Source organism: Dryobates pubescens, chromosome 17, assembly GCF_014839835.1.
Source record: "Dryobates pubescens isolate bDryPub1 chromosome 17, bDryPub1.pri, whole genome shotgun sequence".
Taxonomy (NCBI): Eukaryota; Metazoa; Chordata; class Aves; order Piciformes; family Picidae; genus Dryobates; species Dryobates pubescens.
In genome coordinates, this window is record NC_071628.1 from 8826177 (window position 1) to 8846019 (window position 19843).

At 41.4% G+C, this 19843-nt stretch overlaps 1 protein-coding gene across 1 annotated transcript in view; it reads left to right on the forward strand.

Moving 5' to 3' along the window:
* Window positions 1-19843, forward strand: part of IQCH (IQ motif containing H) — a 59526-nt gene that overhangs the window by 8904 nt on the left and 30779 nt on the right. Inside the window, exons 6-9 of the mRNA XM_054169160.1 lie at window positions 1722-1805; window positions 4194-4369; window positions 8170-8442; window positions 11765-11953. Of these exons, the coding sequence (XP_054025135.1) occupies window positions 1722-1805; window positions 4194-4369; window positions 8170-8442; window positions 11765-11953 (722 nt within the window). The remainder of the gene's footprint in view (window positions 1-1721; window positions 1806-4193; window positions 4370-8169; window positions 8443-11764; window positions 11954-19843) is intronic.

The window sequence follows — 19843 nt, forward strand, 5'->3', positions numbered from 1 at the left end:
CAGCGTGGAAAAAAGAAAGCTCCGGTGAGACCTTATAGTGGCCTTCCAGTACCTGAAGGTGCCATGTTTTGGCACAGCTATAACTCATGCCACCATTTCTGGTTTGTTATGTACAGCTGGTTTATGTATCAGCAACATTTTGCTCCACAGCCTTTGGTCTCAAATGCATGAAGCATTTTGGAGACATTTGCATTTGCCAGAAACCAAAGCTCCATTTCAGATTCAAAGAGCCACTGCTCTAGTTGATCAATACCAGCAATCACAGACTCATAGAACTGCTGAGGTTGGAAGAGACCTTTGAGATCTTCAAGTCCAACCGCTCACCTAGAGCTAAGAATCCCAGCACCTACTGCTAAGCCACTAAACTGTGTCCCTCAGCACCATATCCATGTAGCTTTCAAACACCTCCAGAGATGATGACTCCACCACCTCCCTGCACAGCCTGTTCCAATGCCTGAAAGCCCTTTCTGTGAAGAAGTTTTTCCTTATATCCAAACTAATCTGGATAAGTTAAACTCCAAATGGTATCTGGCAACAGTGATGTTGACAAGCTGGCGGTGGCAGAGCACTCATCTGTGGCTGGGTTCGTTTGCACAAGGTAGTTGACAGTGACGAAGCCCCTGCATTTAATAAGCATTGTCAGATGACTGGGCATGGAATTAGGGAGCGTTCAGAACATACTGGGTGTGAGCATTAATGGTGTTCAGAATTGTTGTGCTAACTGCAATCTGTAAGTTTCACAAGAAATTACTGAAACTGGTGATGTCTATATCTCTGTATTTTATTGTGTTCTGCTCTCCCATGTGCAGTGCCATTGCCACAGCCCCCAAGAATATTGGTTAGTTACCTTGTAACTTGCATTTATTCCAAAATCAAAGTGCTGAAATACTGAGCAGGTTTTAGTCAAACTAAGTTGGTCCTGCATTTCAGATGATTGGTCATATATAGATACATGTGAATGTTTTAAGGATTTTCACTGGATCAGTCAAACTTTTGTGCCAAACACTAAGCTTAACTTCTTTATTGATTCAATCCCAGCTATTGCAGCTAACAACTCCCATCGTGTGGCTGTGTAAGTTTGTGTATATCCACTGATTCATTTAGAATTGGCTGGATTTAAAAATTGCAGGATTAAAGATTCTATCTTTAGTGGTCTTGTCACTTACTGCAGTCCTTTTGCATGTTTGAGTGTGCGATCAGTTGGAGGTCTGACCTCCAAAGAGATAATCCAAACACAGGCAGGCTGCCACTCTTTCATCCTCTGCAGCAAAGTGATCAGGTATCACTGAGACATCTTAATGAAGTGGGTTTGTTGCCTTTTAGCTGTGTGAAGGACAAAATATGCCAGGATTTGTGCTAAGGGATGGTGGGTTTGTAGTTGGTTGGTTGTGGATTTTATGCTTAAAAAAAAAGATCCTCCAACATAGAAGACTCCAAGTCCTTAGTCTAGATGTTAAAATGATGAGGCTCTCTAGGTCTGTAACATTCAAGTCTGTATTTAAAAACCTCATGACATAAAAACCTGATGTCACATCAGTTCACTAATTCACAAATTAGCAATAATTCACCAAAATCATAGAGATGATGCACTTAGCTCTGTGCCAAGTTTGGGGGTTGAAATATTTTTCTTACAGTTTCCGTAAATCCAAGAGTCTGATTTCATTCAAATAGGCACCAAGGGTTTTCTGAATACAGTTTGGGGGGAATTTCTTCTTTTCCAGGATATCCCCAGTGTGTCCGTGAGCATATTCCTGATCTTGCTCTCCAGCAGAACACGCAGATGGGAAGGCTGTGTGACATACTGGGTATGTTATGAGCTGTTGGCTGCCTGTTTCGTGTTGTGAGTGAAAGAGAATGGCCGAAGAGGACTTTTCTTTTTGTATTGATGCTAACTATAGACAATAGAAAAACTCAGAACTCATTTTTCTACTAGGGCATTTGCTCCTGCCCACGTTATTCGTAAGTAACACATGCTGATGCTTTCTGCCCCTGTGGTAAGGTAAACCAGCCTCATCCTGTGGCATGCTGAGCACCACAAATGATCAGAAGTGTTTAGTGTTCTACAAAATTAGGTAGCTAATTCTGGTGCTCATTCAGCCCCACAGGGAGAGAAAGATGTGCTAGCAAGGAGCAAGCCCTTTTTTAAACCACTCCTTTCTAAATTAGCAAATGAGGCAAAAGACATACATTTAGAAGTTTCTCCTGGCGTTGTAGTCCTCTTTTAAGCAAAGCAGAGAAGAGTATTACTTGTCAGTGACCCATTTCACTGGCTGCCTGGAATGACATCCTTTACATGATTCATGTCTATTTCAGCATCATTATTATTTAATAAATGCCATCTAGTAAGTTTGTAACACAAATACATTAGATCCAGAAATTTACAGTTGCCTAAAATAATAATGTAATTGCCTTTGTATATTATCTAGGCACTGATACTGTTTTTCCACACTGCAGTCTTAGTTTTGGTGGTTTGGGGTTTTTTTTTGTTTGGTTTATTTTTTTTCCTGTCTCTGAAATGGTAGTTAGAAACTTAAAGGGACAGATGGACAAAGTCAACACGTTAACCAGCACTCCTTTTCACTTCAAAATCTGTGACCATGAAAATTGGTACTACTGTAAACCAGACCATGAGTATGATAGTGCAGGGGAGTTGGAATTAGGTGATCTTTAAGGTCCTTTCTAATCCAAACCATCCTGTGATCCTATGATGATTATTAACTAAATTCTTAACTAGATGAGCTGCTTTACCAGTGCCTGGCAGAAGAGCATGGATATTTACCATACTGGCTTTATTTTCTTTACAATACTAGAGGGTTTCCTTGCTGCTGCTGACCTCCCATGAGTTAATCTGTCTCTGGAGCCCTGGAGTGTCCACAGGAGACTTGTATGTCTCTCTCTAGGGCAGTGATAAAGAGTAGTGAAATGCGCTGCAGCATTTTGTTCAACAAATTCTTTTGAGCTTGTCAAGTTTTGTCAGTGCAGTCCATTCAGCACTACAGCCAACACTAGCAGGAAGGCTTTTTGTACCCAAGCTGCTACATTGTCAGGCTCCCTTTGCAAATCTGAGTAAATGCCTTTAAAAGCCCTGGAGTATGGGCTAAGAGTTCTAGGGAACTGCTCTTTTAATTATCTTTAAAAGTTACATGATAATGAACTGTGTTATAAAAAGGCTCTATCAGGGCTTCAAATACAGGGCTGGGTTGTTGGATACTGAACAACCCAGTGAGTTGTTTTCCTGCAGCAATATGGCAAAACAAAGTGAAAGAAAGGGAAATCTTACTCCTTGATAACGTCAGGCTCAGGATTTACTTACTACAATGTTTGTTTTGCTCCTGATTTATTCACAAGTTATAGCAGTTGTCCCTGGCACTTTCCAGGCTCTCTTCCCAGGGCCCAGTAAAGACAATAAAAGACTTCCTACTGATTTCAGCAGGAGCTGGATCAAAATCTAGGACTGTTTTTGGCAGTGTATTCTGTTGAATGTCGCAAGTCCCATTAATTCATTAGCTCATCTATTAACATTAATATTTGAGAAGAGCAGAGTAGTTAAAATTTTCCTGAACAGCATATATTAAAGACTTTTGCTTTCTCACCTCTAAGTGTTTGTGTCTGTCAGCCCAAGTTGTTTGACATGCAGAAAAGCAGCTTTTCACACCGTGGTATTTAACTCGCTAATCTGCACAGTCACACTCTCAGCAATGGTTATTAATGGTGTCCTACCGTGAGCTTTTGCGGGAACAGGACAAGAATAGGAACAGGCCATGCAAAATCCAGGCAGCATATGAAATTGCAATTTCATCAGCTTTCTAAACTCAAGAGCTGGCTTTTATAATTTGCTGAAGTTAATGGGATGTATTTTTAAAGCAGTGAACAATTCCCACTGATGTTAATGCGAGTCGTGCCTATAAATCCCCCCTCACAACACTCTCGAAATCCTGCCCCCAATGTGTTCTGCAGATTGAATTCCAGCAACTAGCTATTTCTTTGGGTTGCTGACCTGTCTTCAGAGAAATGCTGAAGCACAGCAAAAAGCGGTTAGAGCACTTGGATTTGGGAATTGCAGAGCTCAGTTTTGTTTCCAGCGCTCTTTCAGGGAAGCCGTTCGTTAGCAGACAATGGGGGATTATCAGATTGCTGTTCTGAATGGACTCCACCTTGCTGCCAGTAATGAACATTGTGCCCCTTTGTTTTAGATGCCAACGTGGACGTCATCTACATCTGCCCCCTTCATCTGAGTGAGGAGTTACTGCGGTATTACAATAAACTCCTGGGTCTGCAGGCAGCTGTTAGATCTGGGAACCCCGAGGACATGGGTGACCTGCAGGACAGGTTCAAAATTCTCACCCCTGAAGCTACAAACAGCTTCCCTGTGAGTTTGTCTTCTAATTACTACAGCTTGAGGGATGCAGTAAAATTAAATTGGAAATTTTATAACTTGTAACGCTCTGGTACACATCAGTGAAATATTATTGCAAGTTTAAGGGCTTTACTGATTAGACTACTAGTTAGAGCACTGGAAATAAATATACTGGTTTAGCTTTATAGTCTTAGTTGAGATAGTCCTATATTGGCTATTTGTAGACCACTTGTCCCTTCTTACTATATTCTGGGGACTGGGAACTTGATAGATTTATCTCTCTAAGGAAATCATAGCAATAAACCATTCTTATTACTCAAACTTTCTCTCTGGCTAGCCCAGCATTCAATCATTCATGTGTTTGTGGTGTTTCTTACCACTGGATGCAATGCAGGACTTCTTAAATAACCACTTAAATATCTTCTTCAATAACAAAGGAATATTAGTGCCAAATTTGTCAAGTCAGTTTTAGGTCCACGTGGTAAAACAGGATCTCAAAAGCACACTTTAATGTACACCTCAAGCAGTGCTTCTGAAAATACTGAGGGAAAGCTCAGTAGTGAGAACAGTTTTAGTGGAATTTAGCAGCATTGATTGGGATTTTAGCAGAAGTGGAGAAGAATTGTTAATATTGAGTTAATGTTATCTTAGCTGAGATCTGATTTTTACAAAGCTTTGTGGTACATTTATTATCTCTAGGCCCTCTTCTTGACATCCTGCCCCTGTTTTCAATATGTATTAATAACTCTTAGTTTTTTTTTGTTGAACAAGTATTTGTTGTGCCATGTGCTGATTGAAACTGAAGGAGGTAGAGAGGCTTTTTATAGATCATAAATGTGTTGGTTTACAAGTGTAGCTCTCTAGCAGCAGAGCAATCAGCTAAACACTTGTGTGTATATGTATGAATTAACAGTTGGGGTCAGCTTAAAGTTAAGTGTTGAAAAATAGTCTGAAAACACCTCTGTGAGCAGAGCTCTTTGCTGTGCAGGGAAGGACTCTGAGTCAGAGCTATCCAATAGTTTTGCCATAGTTAAAAAGAAGTCTCTTCCATTTTCTCTGAGTTGGAGAAAAAGCATCAAGATTATATTTGTAGTTTTAGGAGCTGGCTTTCCTTTAGTGTTGCCCTTTTATTTGAATGCTGGAAAGGTACAGAAATCACAGCTGACTGTGCTGAGCCTTCACTTTGTTGGTAAATCCTCTTAAAATGGTGCTTTGACAATTGTAGCTGTTTTGTCTCTGGATCTTGGGTTATTTTTCCAGTACTGACTACCACATAGTGGAAGCTTTAAGAAGCCTTCTACATAAAACATGTTTAAAACATCTAAGCCACATCGTATGATTGATAAAAGATGTGCTGCTAAACATAGTTGGGCTCTCCTGGAATGGAAAATGGCTTTCAGGGATGATTTTAGTCATGCTGGTTTGGCTGAAGTAGTTGTAATGTAAGAGCAGGTTGTTCTTTTTAAGCATCTCTCTAAGTCAGGTTGTTTGGGGCTCTGAGCAACCTGCTCTAATTGAAGATATCCCTGCTCAATGCAGTGAACTAGATGACCTTGAAAGGTCCCTTCTAACCCAAACCTTTCTGTGGTTCTTCTGGGTTGTTTAATACAAAGCTCTAAATTTATTCCTACTATATGAAAGTGTGGCTTGAAGGCCACCTTAGCAAGCAATTTTAGAAGCTCAAATCAGCCTTGCCCAGTTTTCTACCTACTTTGATGGAACTGGATGGAAGGAAAATCTGTGGAAAAGAAACCCAAGCACAGGTAGCCCTGTGCTCCTTGGTATCTGCAGAGGGGGGGCAGACAGAAAAGAGTGTCCCTATACCATTGTCCTAAGGAATTTGCTACTCAAATGAGCTCTTGTGATTCGGTATGTCTGGGTGATTCAGTGTGTCCGGGTGCAACGTGAGACACGTCCAACAAAGGGTTACACCCTGATTCTCTTCTAGCAGGTAGCTTTGCTCATCGTGATGAGGCTCATGCCAACATCAGTTTTTCTGAGAAGTTTGAAGACAAAGATTAAAACCATCAGGCTTGAGAACCAAGAGCTAGCCTTTGTGTTAACTTCCTAACCACCACTTGGTGCAGTCATGCTGGAATTCTGAGGATTCCTCAGTTCTGCATTTACCTGCCTTCACACACACACCCCCCACTATACATCATGGCAGCTATACCACTCTCAAAGCAGGAATGAACTAGATTTTACAGCCTGTTTGCTGCACTCCTTAATTAACTGTAAAATCCATTATTGAGAGACACAAAGCAAATCTCCTCCCTACATCACCACTCCTGGCCCCAGGGAGCAAGTGACCGGGGCTGGAAATTGATCCTGTTCTTTACATGGCAGAACTCTGCCAGGAGACCAGCAGAACTGGTCATCTCCCTGCCTTTAAACCAGCTCAAGAGAAAGGAAACAAATGAATCAGAACATTAAGAGTCCATTTTAAACTGATGGAAGAAAAAAAGACTCCAGGAAACTTTGTTGTTCTTTTTGCTCTTTTGTGACTCCCTTTGTTCTGCCAGAACTTTGAAGAGTATCTCAGTTCTGTGACTGAAATCCTCATTGTTCTTGCAGTATGTCTGACTCTAAAGAGACACGGGCACCTTCAGGAGCTGCGTGTTTGATATGAGAAAGCACTGAGGAGTTGACAAGATTCCTTTTGTCCTCTTCAGGGGGCTTCCCCATCTCCTTTTCTACCATCATGGGATCAAGATTTATACTTCGGTCTCTATGAAGGAGCATCCAGGACTTGGAAGGAAAAAAAAAAAGAGCTCTTTCATCCTGGAAATCTCTAGCAAATCCAATTTTTATGCTGTCCTGAAAGGAATGTGTCTCTGACTAGAGCCTAAATTAGATGAAACCTCAATGTGAAGAATTTTTATTCTATTCTTTTTATGTTTATGCTTTCTCTATGGCAATCTACAGCAGTGGATGTCTTGTCTTATTTCTGCATGATGTTCGTCCCTGCCTGTCTCAACCTCTACGTGTACATTTGGAGAGATAGTTAGCTTATCTGCTGGCCATGCATAGGATATGTTGACAAAAATAGTTTTGAGGTTTCATCTGCCACAACTAATAGTCTCAGCTTAATTTTAGAGGTTATAGCATCTACCATGACCAGCTTGTTCAGCAACAGATCTTCTTTCAAAGGAATGAAAAATTCCTTCCCCAAAGTTGAAACCTTTGTACTTTAAGCACCAACAAAAGTGCCACCTTCTCCCTGAGTACTCTGCAGCTGCCTTTACAGTAGCTATCAGAACTAGTGTGTAATGGAAATGTATATCCCCAGTAATTTAATGTGATCAGTGAAAGCTTTTGTAAATCAAAGTGGTTTATTCTCAGAGAATCCCTTAAAATACTGCTGAACAGTATGGTGAAATACATTCCCTGCTAAAGGTAAGGGGGGGGGGTAAGGGAGGCGGGGTAGGGGGGTGGTGTCTTCATTTTTGTATTGATTTTTAGGAGCTTTAGAGTTAAACCATGCCAGGAGTGTTGCTGAGATGAATCACTGTTATCCAAAGGCCACCAGCCTCTCCGCCGACTGACAGAAGGATAATTCCGCATGGATCAAATAAATACAGATGTGTAGTAATTAGTTCTATTCCCAGTGAGGCCATTTTCACCACACTAAAGATGTGCACGATTATGGAGCCTCACCCCAACAGCTTTTATCAATTTAAACTGCTAAGCTACAGGATAGGTCATAACCCAGCCTGCTATTAATAATGTATTTATTGTCTGCAACATTATAAATTAGGTTCATGGAAGAGAAAAGAACACCTTTTAACAAGAATAATGTTATCTTTATGCAGCAGCATCACATGTGCCTAGCCACTCAGCTGAAGTACAGTCCCAAGACAATCAAAAGGATAAAAATTCTTACCCAGAGCAGAGATGCCTACATTATTGGAGGGGTTCCCCACCAGGATGATTTAGCAGTGGCTGACATGCTCAATGTGCCTATATTAGGCTCGGTGCCAGAAGTGGCTCAGCTCTATAGGACCAAGTCTGGAAGCAAAAGAATTTTTGCCAGTGCTTGTGTGCCAACCCCTCCTGGAGAATCTGATATCTACAGCCATGACCAGGTAAGTGGGATGGTATCTGGAACATGTGAGGGTGCAGATGTCCACTTTCACTTGAGAGGGTGCAATCTTTGTACCATGCCATCACCTCTATTGGTTAAATTGGGTTTGATAAAATCATGTAGGAGGTTGGGTTCTTTTTAGACTCTGACTATAAGCAATTTGTATTCAAGTCAGAAAGTAATACAATCGTTCTGGTCATCCTGTGGTCATTCTTCAGATTATATAAGGGTGTTTGGAGCATAAGAAACAATTTGGAACATGAGGAAGAACTTCATGTGAAAGTGCTAGAGCCCTGGAGCAGGCTGCCCAGAAAAGTTGTGGAGTCTCCTTCTCCAGAGAGATTCCAAACACACCTGCCCATTGTGATCCTGGGCAAGCTGTTGTGGGTTGAAGGTTGGACTGGTTGGTCTCCAGAGGTCCTTTCTAACCCACACTGTGTTGGGATTCTGTGATTTCTGTTTGGTCAACTTATCTCACTTTGTGTTGCTGCTCCATGGATGAAATCATTGCTTCAATGAATTAATAGGAGTTCTACCAGTGACTGAAAACAGAACAGGGATTAGTAGGAAGCAGTATTCACTGAAAGGAAAAATGTCCTCTACTTAAGTAGTCAGCCCATTCGAGTTGAGGTTCACTGATCATATCTGTAGCTGGAAGTTTACTTTCTATCCAGCTTAACATCGCTAAGTTTACCTCTCTTGTTAGCACAACCAGTATGAAATTAACAAAACATTAATTACTAGACTAAAATTGCAAGGCAGAAGAGTTTTCCATATCATGTTCTGTTTGCAGATGTTTATTTTGCATTCAGTGCCTCAGGATTGCATTTTATGAGCTGATTTTGCAATGATATGTCTAAGTGTGATCTGTACTGTTTCACATGGCTAGCAGGAAGAGTGAGGTGATTGTCCCCATACCTCAAACAGTGGTTCAGTATGGCTTGTCTAATTCTGCCAAAGAGAGAGGCACAAATACACTGTGAGTGTATGTTACAGATTGGAGAGTGGAAAATGAATGCTTTTGTCTCATTATTTGGGTTGAGTTTTGGGGCCCTCACCACAGGAATGACATTGAGGTGCTGGAGTATCTCTAGAGAAGGTCAATGAAGTTGGTGAAGGGTCTGAAGCACAAGTCTTGTGAGGAGCAGCTGAGGGAACTGGGGTTGTTCAGCCTGGAGAAAAGGAGGCTGCAGGCAGACCTTCTGGCTCTCTACAACTCCCTGTAATGAGGTTGGAGCCACTTGAGGGTTAGTCTCTTCTCCCAGGTAACAAGAGTTAAGAGGAAGTGGCCTTAAGTTGCACCAGGGTAAGTTTAGGTTGGACATGAAGAACAATTTCTTCCCCCAAAGGGTGGTTAAGCCCTGTAACAAGCTACCTTGGGCAGTGGTGGAGTTACTCTCCGTGGAGGTATTTAAAAGCCACTTAGATGTAATGCTGAGGGACATGGTTGAGCAACCTGGTCTAGTGGAGCTTGTCCCTGCCCACGGCAGGGTGGGGGTTGGAACTAGATGATCTTTAAGGTCCCTTCCATCCCAAACCATTCTGTGAATGGTTTAGCAGCAAACTTGGTAGTGTTGAGTGAACTGTTGGTCTCTAAGGCCTTAAAGGACTTTTCCAGCCTAAATGATTCTATGCAGGAAAATACCAGTGTTGGGGCTTGTAGGTATCCTAATTCTTCAAGAGGCTTTTTTCACATTGCTTTGCTTTTTATTAATCACCTTTAACACTGCAAACAATCCAAGCTGCACAAATGCAATTCAGCTTCTCTAGCAGATGAACTAACTATATGATCAATGATCTGAAAAACAGCTCTTTGATTTATTGTTAAATAATTTATGTGCATCTAATAGTTTTGATTCATACCACAGTGTTATGGAAGTTCTAGCTCTGTTGTTTGCTGGTGTGAAATATTGACATCTGAGGTTAAATAATCAAAGCAAGGTGCTACTATGTTAAAGCACAATTCAATTTTCACTTAAAGATAGCACATAATTCTTTATGATTGGTACAGTCCTTACAGTATTATTGATCCTTTGCATTACTGTAGGGGAGCCATCAAGACAAAACCAACACATTTATGGTGTTCTCCAAAGCCACAAATAATAGCATCTGGAACACACATGTAATTGTATTTTAGGTCAATGTTAAAACAAACAAACAAAAGTCTCCAAAGTGCCTGTGTATAAATGCAGAAGGCTGTAAGCACTGCAGCCAGACCTAAGAGCGCTTCTACCAGCTTCAAAAGCATTTGCAGTTTTAAAGAAGCTAATTGAATCCTACAGCAGCTGGGCAAAAGGCATTTTAAAGCCATTGAAATCCATGTACAGACACAATAAATAATTAGCATTTTTGTACAGCCTGGTAACTCCTTGGTACATTTAGAACCATGTCATGTACTCTCCAGTAGGAGAATTTCACAGATGTTTGGCTGCTGTTGGAGTCTGGCACAACTCTTCCTCACATTCTTTCCCAATAATGCAGCAGTCCATCCCCTCTTATTCCCTGTCACAAACTTGCATTGAGCTGCCCTGATTATCCAAACCCTGAGATCCTAATTGGACAAAAAGCCCTGAACAGGCAAATTCCTCTCTCAGCAGAACACAACTCCATTGACTGCCAGAGGTGCTCAATGCAGTTTGGAGTCTGCCCACTGGGAATCAAGGATGGGATGAAAACCATATATTCTTCATCAAAAGATACCCAAACGCCTCTAACAACACAGGCATGTCTAAGAAACCATAGTTAGAAATTGCCCTCACTACAAGAAAGATGTTGAGGTCCTGGAGTGGGTCCAGAGAAGGGCAGCAAAGCTGGTGAAAGGTCTAGGGCACAAGTCTTTCAAGGAGCTGCTGAGGGAACTGGGAAGAAAAGGAGGCAGAGGGGAGACTTTCTGGCTCTCTACAACTCCTTGAAAGGCAGTCGGAGCCAGGTGGGAGTTGACCTTCTCTCTGAAGGAAGAAGTGATAGGATGAGAGGAAATAGCCTCAAGTTGCCCCAGGGGAGGTGTAGGTTGGATATTAGAAGAGATTTCCTTACTGAAAGGGTTCTCAAACCCTGGAACAGGCTCCCCAGGGAAGTGGTTGAATCCCCATCCCTGGAGGTGTTTTAAAGCTGCAGGGATGTGGCGCTGAGGGCTGGTTTACCACCAGCTTTGGTAGAGTTGGAGAATGACTGGACTCAATGATCTTAAAGGGTTTTTTTCCAACCAAAATGATTGTATGAAAATAAAGTCCATGTCCAAATATTTGAGAACTGGTAGTCTAAATCAAGGACTAATTTATTTCTGTTGTAGTGCAAAACATCTTTGTGTTGTTGCTCCACAGCTGATCAGTGTGCTCAGCCAGCTCATAATTGACAATATGGAAGTGTGGTGTTGGTTGTTTAAAGTGAACAATGAAGCTGGAGGAAATGGCACTGCTTATTGTGATATCTCATATCTGAGATGCTACCACTGGGCTCAAGAGGAATGTCAGAGATACAGCCCTGAGATCTGGAGTCAGAAGTGGGCCCATGTAAGTAACATAGGAACAGCGTCTTGTTTGTTGTCATGGCTTCTTATAGTCCACTGTGCTTCATCCTCACAGAGAGCAGCTCTGGGGAAAAGGACCCAGAGGTCCTTGTGGACAACAGGATGACCATGAGCCAGCAATGTGCTCTTGTGGCAAGCAGGTTGAAGGAGGTTCTCCTCCCCCTCTACTCTGCCCTGGTGAGACCATGTCTGGAATACTGTGGCCATTTCTAGGCTCTGTGGTTCAAGAAGGACAGGGACTCGCTGGAGAGGGTACAGAAGAGGGCTGCAAAGATAATTAGGGAATGAGAACATCAGGCTTTTTTAGTCTGGAGAATCGTAGAATGGCTTAGGCTGGAAGAGACCTTAGAAGTCATCTAATCCAAACTCCCTGCCATGGGCAGGGATGCCTGAAGACTGAGGGTGGATCTCATCAATGCTTACAAATACTTGAAGGGTGGGGATTGGGAGGATGGGACCAGGATTTTTCAGTGGCACACAGTGACAGGACAAGGGGTAATGGACACAAACTTGAGTATCAGAAGTTCCATCTAAACATGAGGAACTCCTTTATGGATGAAAGCACACTGTAACAGGCTGCCCAGACAGGGGGTGGAGTCTCCATCTCTGGAGATCTGCCTGGATGTGTTCCTGTGAGATCTTCTCTAGGTGAACCTGCCTCATGAAGGAGCTGGACTCAATAGTATTTTCTCCAGAGGTCCCTTCCAACCACTACCATTCTCTGATTCTGTGATCATTAGAACCAGGGGCCCCCAAATAAAACTTTTTATAAGCTGTCAGTCCTCAGCATCACACAGTGGGATGAAGGCTTTACAGAGATGTTTGGCATAGTTTGGGAATTCTGCCCTTGGTGCAGCAGCCAAAATAATGGAGACAACTCAGCTGCTGCATTAGGTTAGCAAGGTAAAATGCATCGATAATCCTCTCCTGCATTTTTGTTTGCCCAGAGTTGCCTTTGAAATGAGGCATCTAAAATAATTTTCAGATGGAATAGATTTATTTTTTTTTCCACACAGATCAAACTCCCAAACTACATGATTTTTAATCTGTTGCCTACTCCATACCAATGAGGAAAATCCGGGTATGGCATCTTAAACTGCTATGCAAATGATGCTATTTGTAAGTATTAACATAATTTACTGCTTACAGTCATGTTCTCATTTCTAATAATTCTAGGAGAATGGAGACTCTTTTCACAGTACTCCTAGCCTGCAGGATAGTCTTTCATCAAGGAGCTGAATTTTTTAATAACCTGCCAGCACACGTTGTGTATGTGGCAGCCTTTGCCGATGACACAATGTCTTCATTATCAAAAGAAACAGGTCTCCATACTGTAATAGGACATTAAAGCATGCCTGTGCTCATAAACTAATGCTTTGATGTTTAAATGTGTGTCATTACAATGGTATTCCTTAACAAAGGATGATTTTAATCCTCTGCTCTCAATGGCAGTACTCAGTGGAGACTGCAATTCATTATGTATAAAAAAGGTCTCCTGCTCTACAAGAGAGGGCTCTCGGAAGGCAGACAAATTTGCACACACACCCCCCCACTCCAACAAGATGTTCAAAATGGCAGCAAGTTTCAGGCTTTGCCGCTTTAAACCTGCTCTGGATTTAGGGAAGCTTTCCTGCTGACTTCAGGAAAGGAGATCAAAGAAGTAATTCCTTATGTGTTTTCTAACTTCCATCAAATGTTTATGTTTAGGAGCTTCTAGTAGGCTGATTCCTGGTCGCATCAAAACCCCAGGTAAATGCAGTGTAAAAGGGAGAGCAAAGTTATCACCATGTCCTTTATCCAGAGGCACTTAAGCCGTGAAAGAACTAAAAAGCACTGAAACAGGACCATTAATGCTAACACTGAGTAATAGGGAAGGGAACAGTCTTTAGCAGGGTCTGTTGTGGCAGCTGAAGGGGTGATGGTTTAAACTAAGTGAGATTCAGACTGAAGAGAAGGAAGAAATATTTTACACCAAGGGTGATGGGACCTTGGGCCAGGTTGCCGAGAAAAGTGGTAGAACCCCATCCCAGGAACCATTCCAGGTCGTGGTGTTTGGGGCTCTAGTCTAGTTGCAGATGTCTCTGCTGAGTGCAGGGGGGTTGTACTAGGTGAACTTTAAAGGGCCCTTCTAAGCCAGTCACTGATTTATACCAGCAGATAACTAGATCTGGTGACTCAGGCCTTCTGCACCGCTGACCAGGATGGTGGGAGCACAATGTGGGCAAATTCTCCCAGCTTTGAATCGCAGAGAGCCCAGTGGCTGGCTGATGCTCTGTACTACGGTGGCTCTCCAGTCCCCTCCTCCATGCTGCTTGACTTGCACAGAGTGAGGGATCTTTAGCAGATCAGAGAAATTAAGCCCTTCAGCTTTATAGGATAAGCTCTATTTTATAATGTGGAATTATTTTGTACTTGTCAAATGTAACAGAGCTGTAATCAGCTCAATTTGAAATTTTAATATGCAATATAATTCAATCAAACAAAAATTTCAGACCAGTTCTGACTGAATTAAAAAAAATCAAAAGAGCTATAATGAGTAGTTTATGTAAATTAAACAATCCTTTCTGGATACATTCCTTCTGGCTTTAAAACCATTACATTAGGAATGAATTTGGCACAACACAGAGAAATATCAAATGCTTATTGAAATTAAGACATTTAAATACCAATGAATATTTAAACTACAAATAGTTCTCTGAATGCCAGAACTAATGAAGTTGAGTTTCATGTATGGCCTTTTCTGCAGTTAAAATGTATTACCTCACAGCCCCTCTCAATCATGTGGAGTCTGAGGGATCTGTTAGTTTATGCTGTGCTATTTCCCTCAGTTAAGTATTTATAGGATCTTTCTCCCCACCTAAACACCCACTGCAATGAAATATGCAGGAGTCTAAAGATCTCTGAGACCTCAAATAGTCTGTCTTACGCTGCTGAAAATAGCAAACAGCTGTAAAAGTTACTGGTGAGGAAAAGCATCCTGAAGAAAAGAATCCTTAGAAAACCAGGCTGAAAAGTAGTCAGTTTGTATGTGGCTGCAAATTTATAATTATTAGTCCAACACTTTGTTCCAGAGTGGTAGGGGTTGCAAGGGACCTCTAGAGATTGAGTCCAATTGCCCTGCCAAGGCAGGTTCACCTAGAGAAGATCATACAGGAACACATCCAGGCAGGTTCCGAGTGTCTCCAGAGACAGAGACTCAACCACCTCTCTGGGCAGCTTGCTCCAGTGCTCTGTCATCCTTAAATTAAAGAAGCTCCTCTTGTTTAGGTGAAACTTCACATGCTCAACTCTGTGCCTGTTGGCCTTTATCCTGTCACTGGGTGCTACTGAAGAAAGCCTGGATCCATCCTCCTGACACCCACCCTTGAAGTATTTATAAGCGTTGATGAGATCTCTTTTCCAGACTAAAAAGGCCCAAATTTTCTCTGTCTTTTCTCCTAAGAGAGAGATGTTCTTGTTCCCTCAGCATCTTTGTAGCCCAATTCTGTACCCCCTCCAGCAAGTCCCTGTAACTTTCTTGAACTGGGGAGCCCAGAACTGGACAGAGTATTCTGATGTGGTCTCACCAGGGCAGAGCAGAGGGGGAAAAGAACCTCCCTTAACCTGCTTGCCACCCTGTGACTGCATTTTAGGACTGAAAGTACCACCTCAAACTCTTCAGAACCCTCAAAGTCCTCCTTCCTTTCTTAGTGTTGCAATTTTTTCTTCTTTTAACAGTCCCCTTTTTACATAAAATAATCCAGGGCTATGTAGAGATCCCATCTTCTTGTATGACTAAATCACTAGATACCATCTCTAGACGATAGCACCATCTCTAGATGAAATTGCTAGCCAAATTAATTTCAGACTTCTCTTTTATTACACTGTGACTCTTTAATTAACCACCAGGATCAGCTGCATGATACGAGTTTACCTATCAGCCATCCTAAAGATAACCAAGATCAGACTGAAAACAAATAAACAAACAAAACCAACAAAAAGGGATGGCTGTGGGGATAAAAAAGAACTGAAAATACAAGAATAGAACAAGACACAGGAAAGCAAGCAACAAATATTCCCTCAATAAGCTGTTATAATTGGCTGTAGCTACAGAACCATTTCAAAACTCTCCATTAAATATCTATTGTAGGAGAAAAAAGGCTATTTAATGTGCTTGGGCAGCCTCCTGTTTTAAACCTCAGAGTGTCTGAATCTTATTGCCTCCGGTTGGGTCATGGTGGTTTGTCACGGCTTCTTTTCTTTACAGACTGTATCTTAGTTAATTCACTTAAACGTGTAGGAGGAAATCAGAATCTTTTTCAAATGGTGGCAAAATCCAGACAAGCCAACTGAGTTGCATAAAGCAGTAGCCAGACTCTGATTGCAGGATTTTTAGTGGCATAAAACAACATTCAGTCACTGGTTGTTTTGAGTGGCATAAAACAGTATGCAGACTCTGGTTGCAGGATTTTGGGTGGCATAAAGCAATATTCTGGCACTGGTGGCAGGATTTTGAGTGGCATAAAGAAATATTCAGGCTCTGGTTGCAGGTTTTGAGTTGCATGAAACAATATTCAGACACTGGCTGCAGGATTTTGAGTGATATAAAGCAATGTTCCTGGCACTGGTGGCAGGATTTTGAGTGGCATAAAACAAAATTCAGACTCTAATTCTTTTGAGGGGCATAAAGAAATATTCAGGCTCTGGTTGCAGGATTTGAGTTGCATGAAACTATTCAGACACCCTTTTCAGGGGTTTGAGTGGCATAAAGCAATATTCAGACACTACTTGCAGGATTTTGCATTGATTGCTACTGGAAAATTAGTTTTGAAGGCCAGGATAAAATGATGCAAAATGCTGGATAGTTCTTGGAATTAAACAATTTTTGATTAACTTCCAGTAGTTCTGTAATAAACTTTGTGATGATCTGAGTCAGGATTAGTGTGAGATTTGTAAGTGGTTGAGTGGATTCTTTCTAAGGATTCTGAGGCCTACATCCCATATCTTGGTTCTTTTCTGAAGCCAATAATTCAGAGTAAAGAGAATCTTTTATAAATGGGTTGAGTTAAAATCAGCCATAATAGTGTCAAATTTTAGATATGTGGTGCTGCCAGCACGCTCATTTCTGACCACCTTTGAATATGTTATAGCTTCCTAACACTGCTTGTTCCCTTTCTGCCACCCATCCCACTGCTCTGATCACAGCATCACAGAATGCCAGGTTGGAAGGGACCCCAAGGATCATCTGCTCCTACCTGTCTAGGTGATGGTGTAGTTGAAATGAGCTGGCCCAGCACGCTGTCCAGCTGAGTCTTGAAACTATCCAGTGTAGGGGAATCCACTGCTTCTCTTGGGAGATAATTCCAATGTCTAACTATTCTCATGGGAAAACATTTTCTTCTGGAGTCTACCTTTTTTAACACTGCCAGCTTTGTTTGAGGGCAAGGCTACAAATATTACCCAAACTGGAATAAATTGCAAGCTATTTAATTAGTCTTAATAGAACACCTTAGGTCTTCTGAAGGTGTTCTGAAGCGCTGCTGCTGCTGTTCCTGCACACATTCAGATGCAGTGTGATATTTTGTGCAGCCTGAAGAGGGCCAGAAACACTGTCAGATACCCAGGAAAAAAAATGCATTTACAGCATCTTGACAGGCTTTTGAAATTGCTTCAAACCCATATGATGTTTAATAGGAAAAGACCGCCAAGACTTGAGGAAGAAATTGATTCCCTATAAAGCAATTCAGCTGCAGGTTGTTTGAGTGCGCTGTCAGCAAGATATCCTGAAGAGCTTAATATGAACTGTATCTGCAAACAGCCCATAGTACTCTTATTCCCTTTATTAATATATATTAGCGTGTCTAATGTTCCAGGTGATGTTCCAGGTGATTCTGAAACCTTAAGTAAAATCAAGCCTGCTAATCGGATCCCTCGGTTAAATGAAAGCTACGATCCCCATTCCCGAGGCTTGCAATAATCAGATCCGCAAGCTGTTGGGTTGTATGTCCTATTGATTTAATATGCTTCTAATCAGTACATAAAGCTATAGGCCTGCAGTGTTAATTTTTCATATGCTTACAAAGTACCCTTTGATTTTCTGTCACGCGTTAATTACAGCGTTTTGCCATTAAATAGGAAGCTTTGTGTAAACTAATTACTAGGTAATCATTGTCTACCGCCAGCGTGCTGTTTGTACCTTTTATTTTATTCTAAAAATGCACAGATCTCGCAGTCTGGAACCACTATACCTTCCAGCCATTAGCTCTCACTAATTCATAGCATTATTGTGTGAAGATTGTAGGAGTTGTAATTGTTGTGGTATCAGTGCTGTTAATTACCGGAGTAAACAGTTGAAATGGTGCCAAGGTCTATTGTACAAGGCAGAGGAAAGGAGGTTTAAATGTTACTTCCACCATCTGGGGACTGGAGTAGAGGCAAATGCTAGAAAACAGCAGTGAGGCAATATCAGAACTTCAGCTCCAGGGTTTTAGGCCATATGGATCCAGAATATTTTGAATCAATTGAATTTAAGTGCCAGTTTGTAGCAATAACAGCGTGGAAGGAGAGGAGAGAGCAAGAGCACTAAAGAAACCCGGAATCCGTTAATGTTACAGCAGCCAATAAAATGCCTGCTTGGATTATTTTAAAAATGTTTATTTTGCTAAATTCCCCCCAAACTAACACAGAGGCAGCTCAAAAAGAAGTTTAACTGTGTGTTGATTGTGAAAGACAAAGCAGGTTTTGTCTGACGATTCCTGTAGCGTTACAGCTCAGCAGTTCAGACCAAATTCCCGGGTAGGCGACGCTGGATCAGCTACGTCGATGCCTTTTAATTTTTGCAATCACATTTTTTTGGGGGGTGGGGGTGGGTGGGTGGTGTCATTAGAATCCTTTCTTCAGAGATAACAAGCCCAAAAGGGACTGCAGGTGAACAAAAGTGAACGAAATTTAGAGAGCTCAAACTAGAGAAAAAAACAAGTTAATGAGGAAAATGCTATTAATCTGCAGGCATCTAAATTTGTTTGGCTTTTAATGAGATCTCTGCTGCATTCAAATGTGCCTTTACCTCCTTTTGTACCTGGCTTTACAAAGGCTGAGTTTGAAAGAGAGATGGTTTTTTTGGTTTTAAAAAGGGGGGTGTTTTGAGGCTGGTGACATTCCTGTTACGTTTTCTCTGCTCTGAGGGGAAGTGTGGGGAGCCCTGAAAGGGTAAAGGCTGCAACTGCACAAAAGATAATGGGCTTGGGCACAAAGTAGCAATGCACGTGGAGTAATTTTGGATCCAAAAAAGCAGATCGTTGAAGAAACTTATCCCCCCAAAAAGCAATGCACATGCAGTAAATTTGGATTAAAAAAAAGAAAAAAAAAGGCAAATTATTTAATCAAGTTATCATTTGATGCCCCAGAATAGCAAAATGCAGATGCAGTCATTTGGGAGCTAAGAAAGCAAATTCTTTCCCGAAATTCTCCTTTATCCCCACCCCCCACACACAAAAAAGCAGTGCACATGCAGTAATTTTGGATTCTAAAACAAGCCAAAAAAAGGGCAAATTATTTAATAAAGTTATCCTTTTATGCCCTACCCCCCCCAAAAAAAAGCAATGCAGATGCAGTCATTTTGGATTAAAAAAAAAAAAAAAGAAGAGGCAAACTATTTAATAGAATTATCCTTTTATGCCCCAAAATTGCAATGCAGGTGGAGTAATTTTGGATTGGGAAATAAATAAACAAATGAAAGGCCAAATTATTTCATAAAGCTGTCCTTTGATGCCCCAAAATAGCAATGCACATGGAATAATTCTGGTTTAAAAATAAAAAAAGCAAACTATTTAATCAAATTATCCTTTCCTGCCCCAAAAAGGCAACTGTGGACGTGGAGTCCCTTTGCACCGAA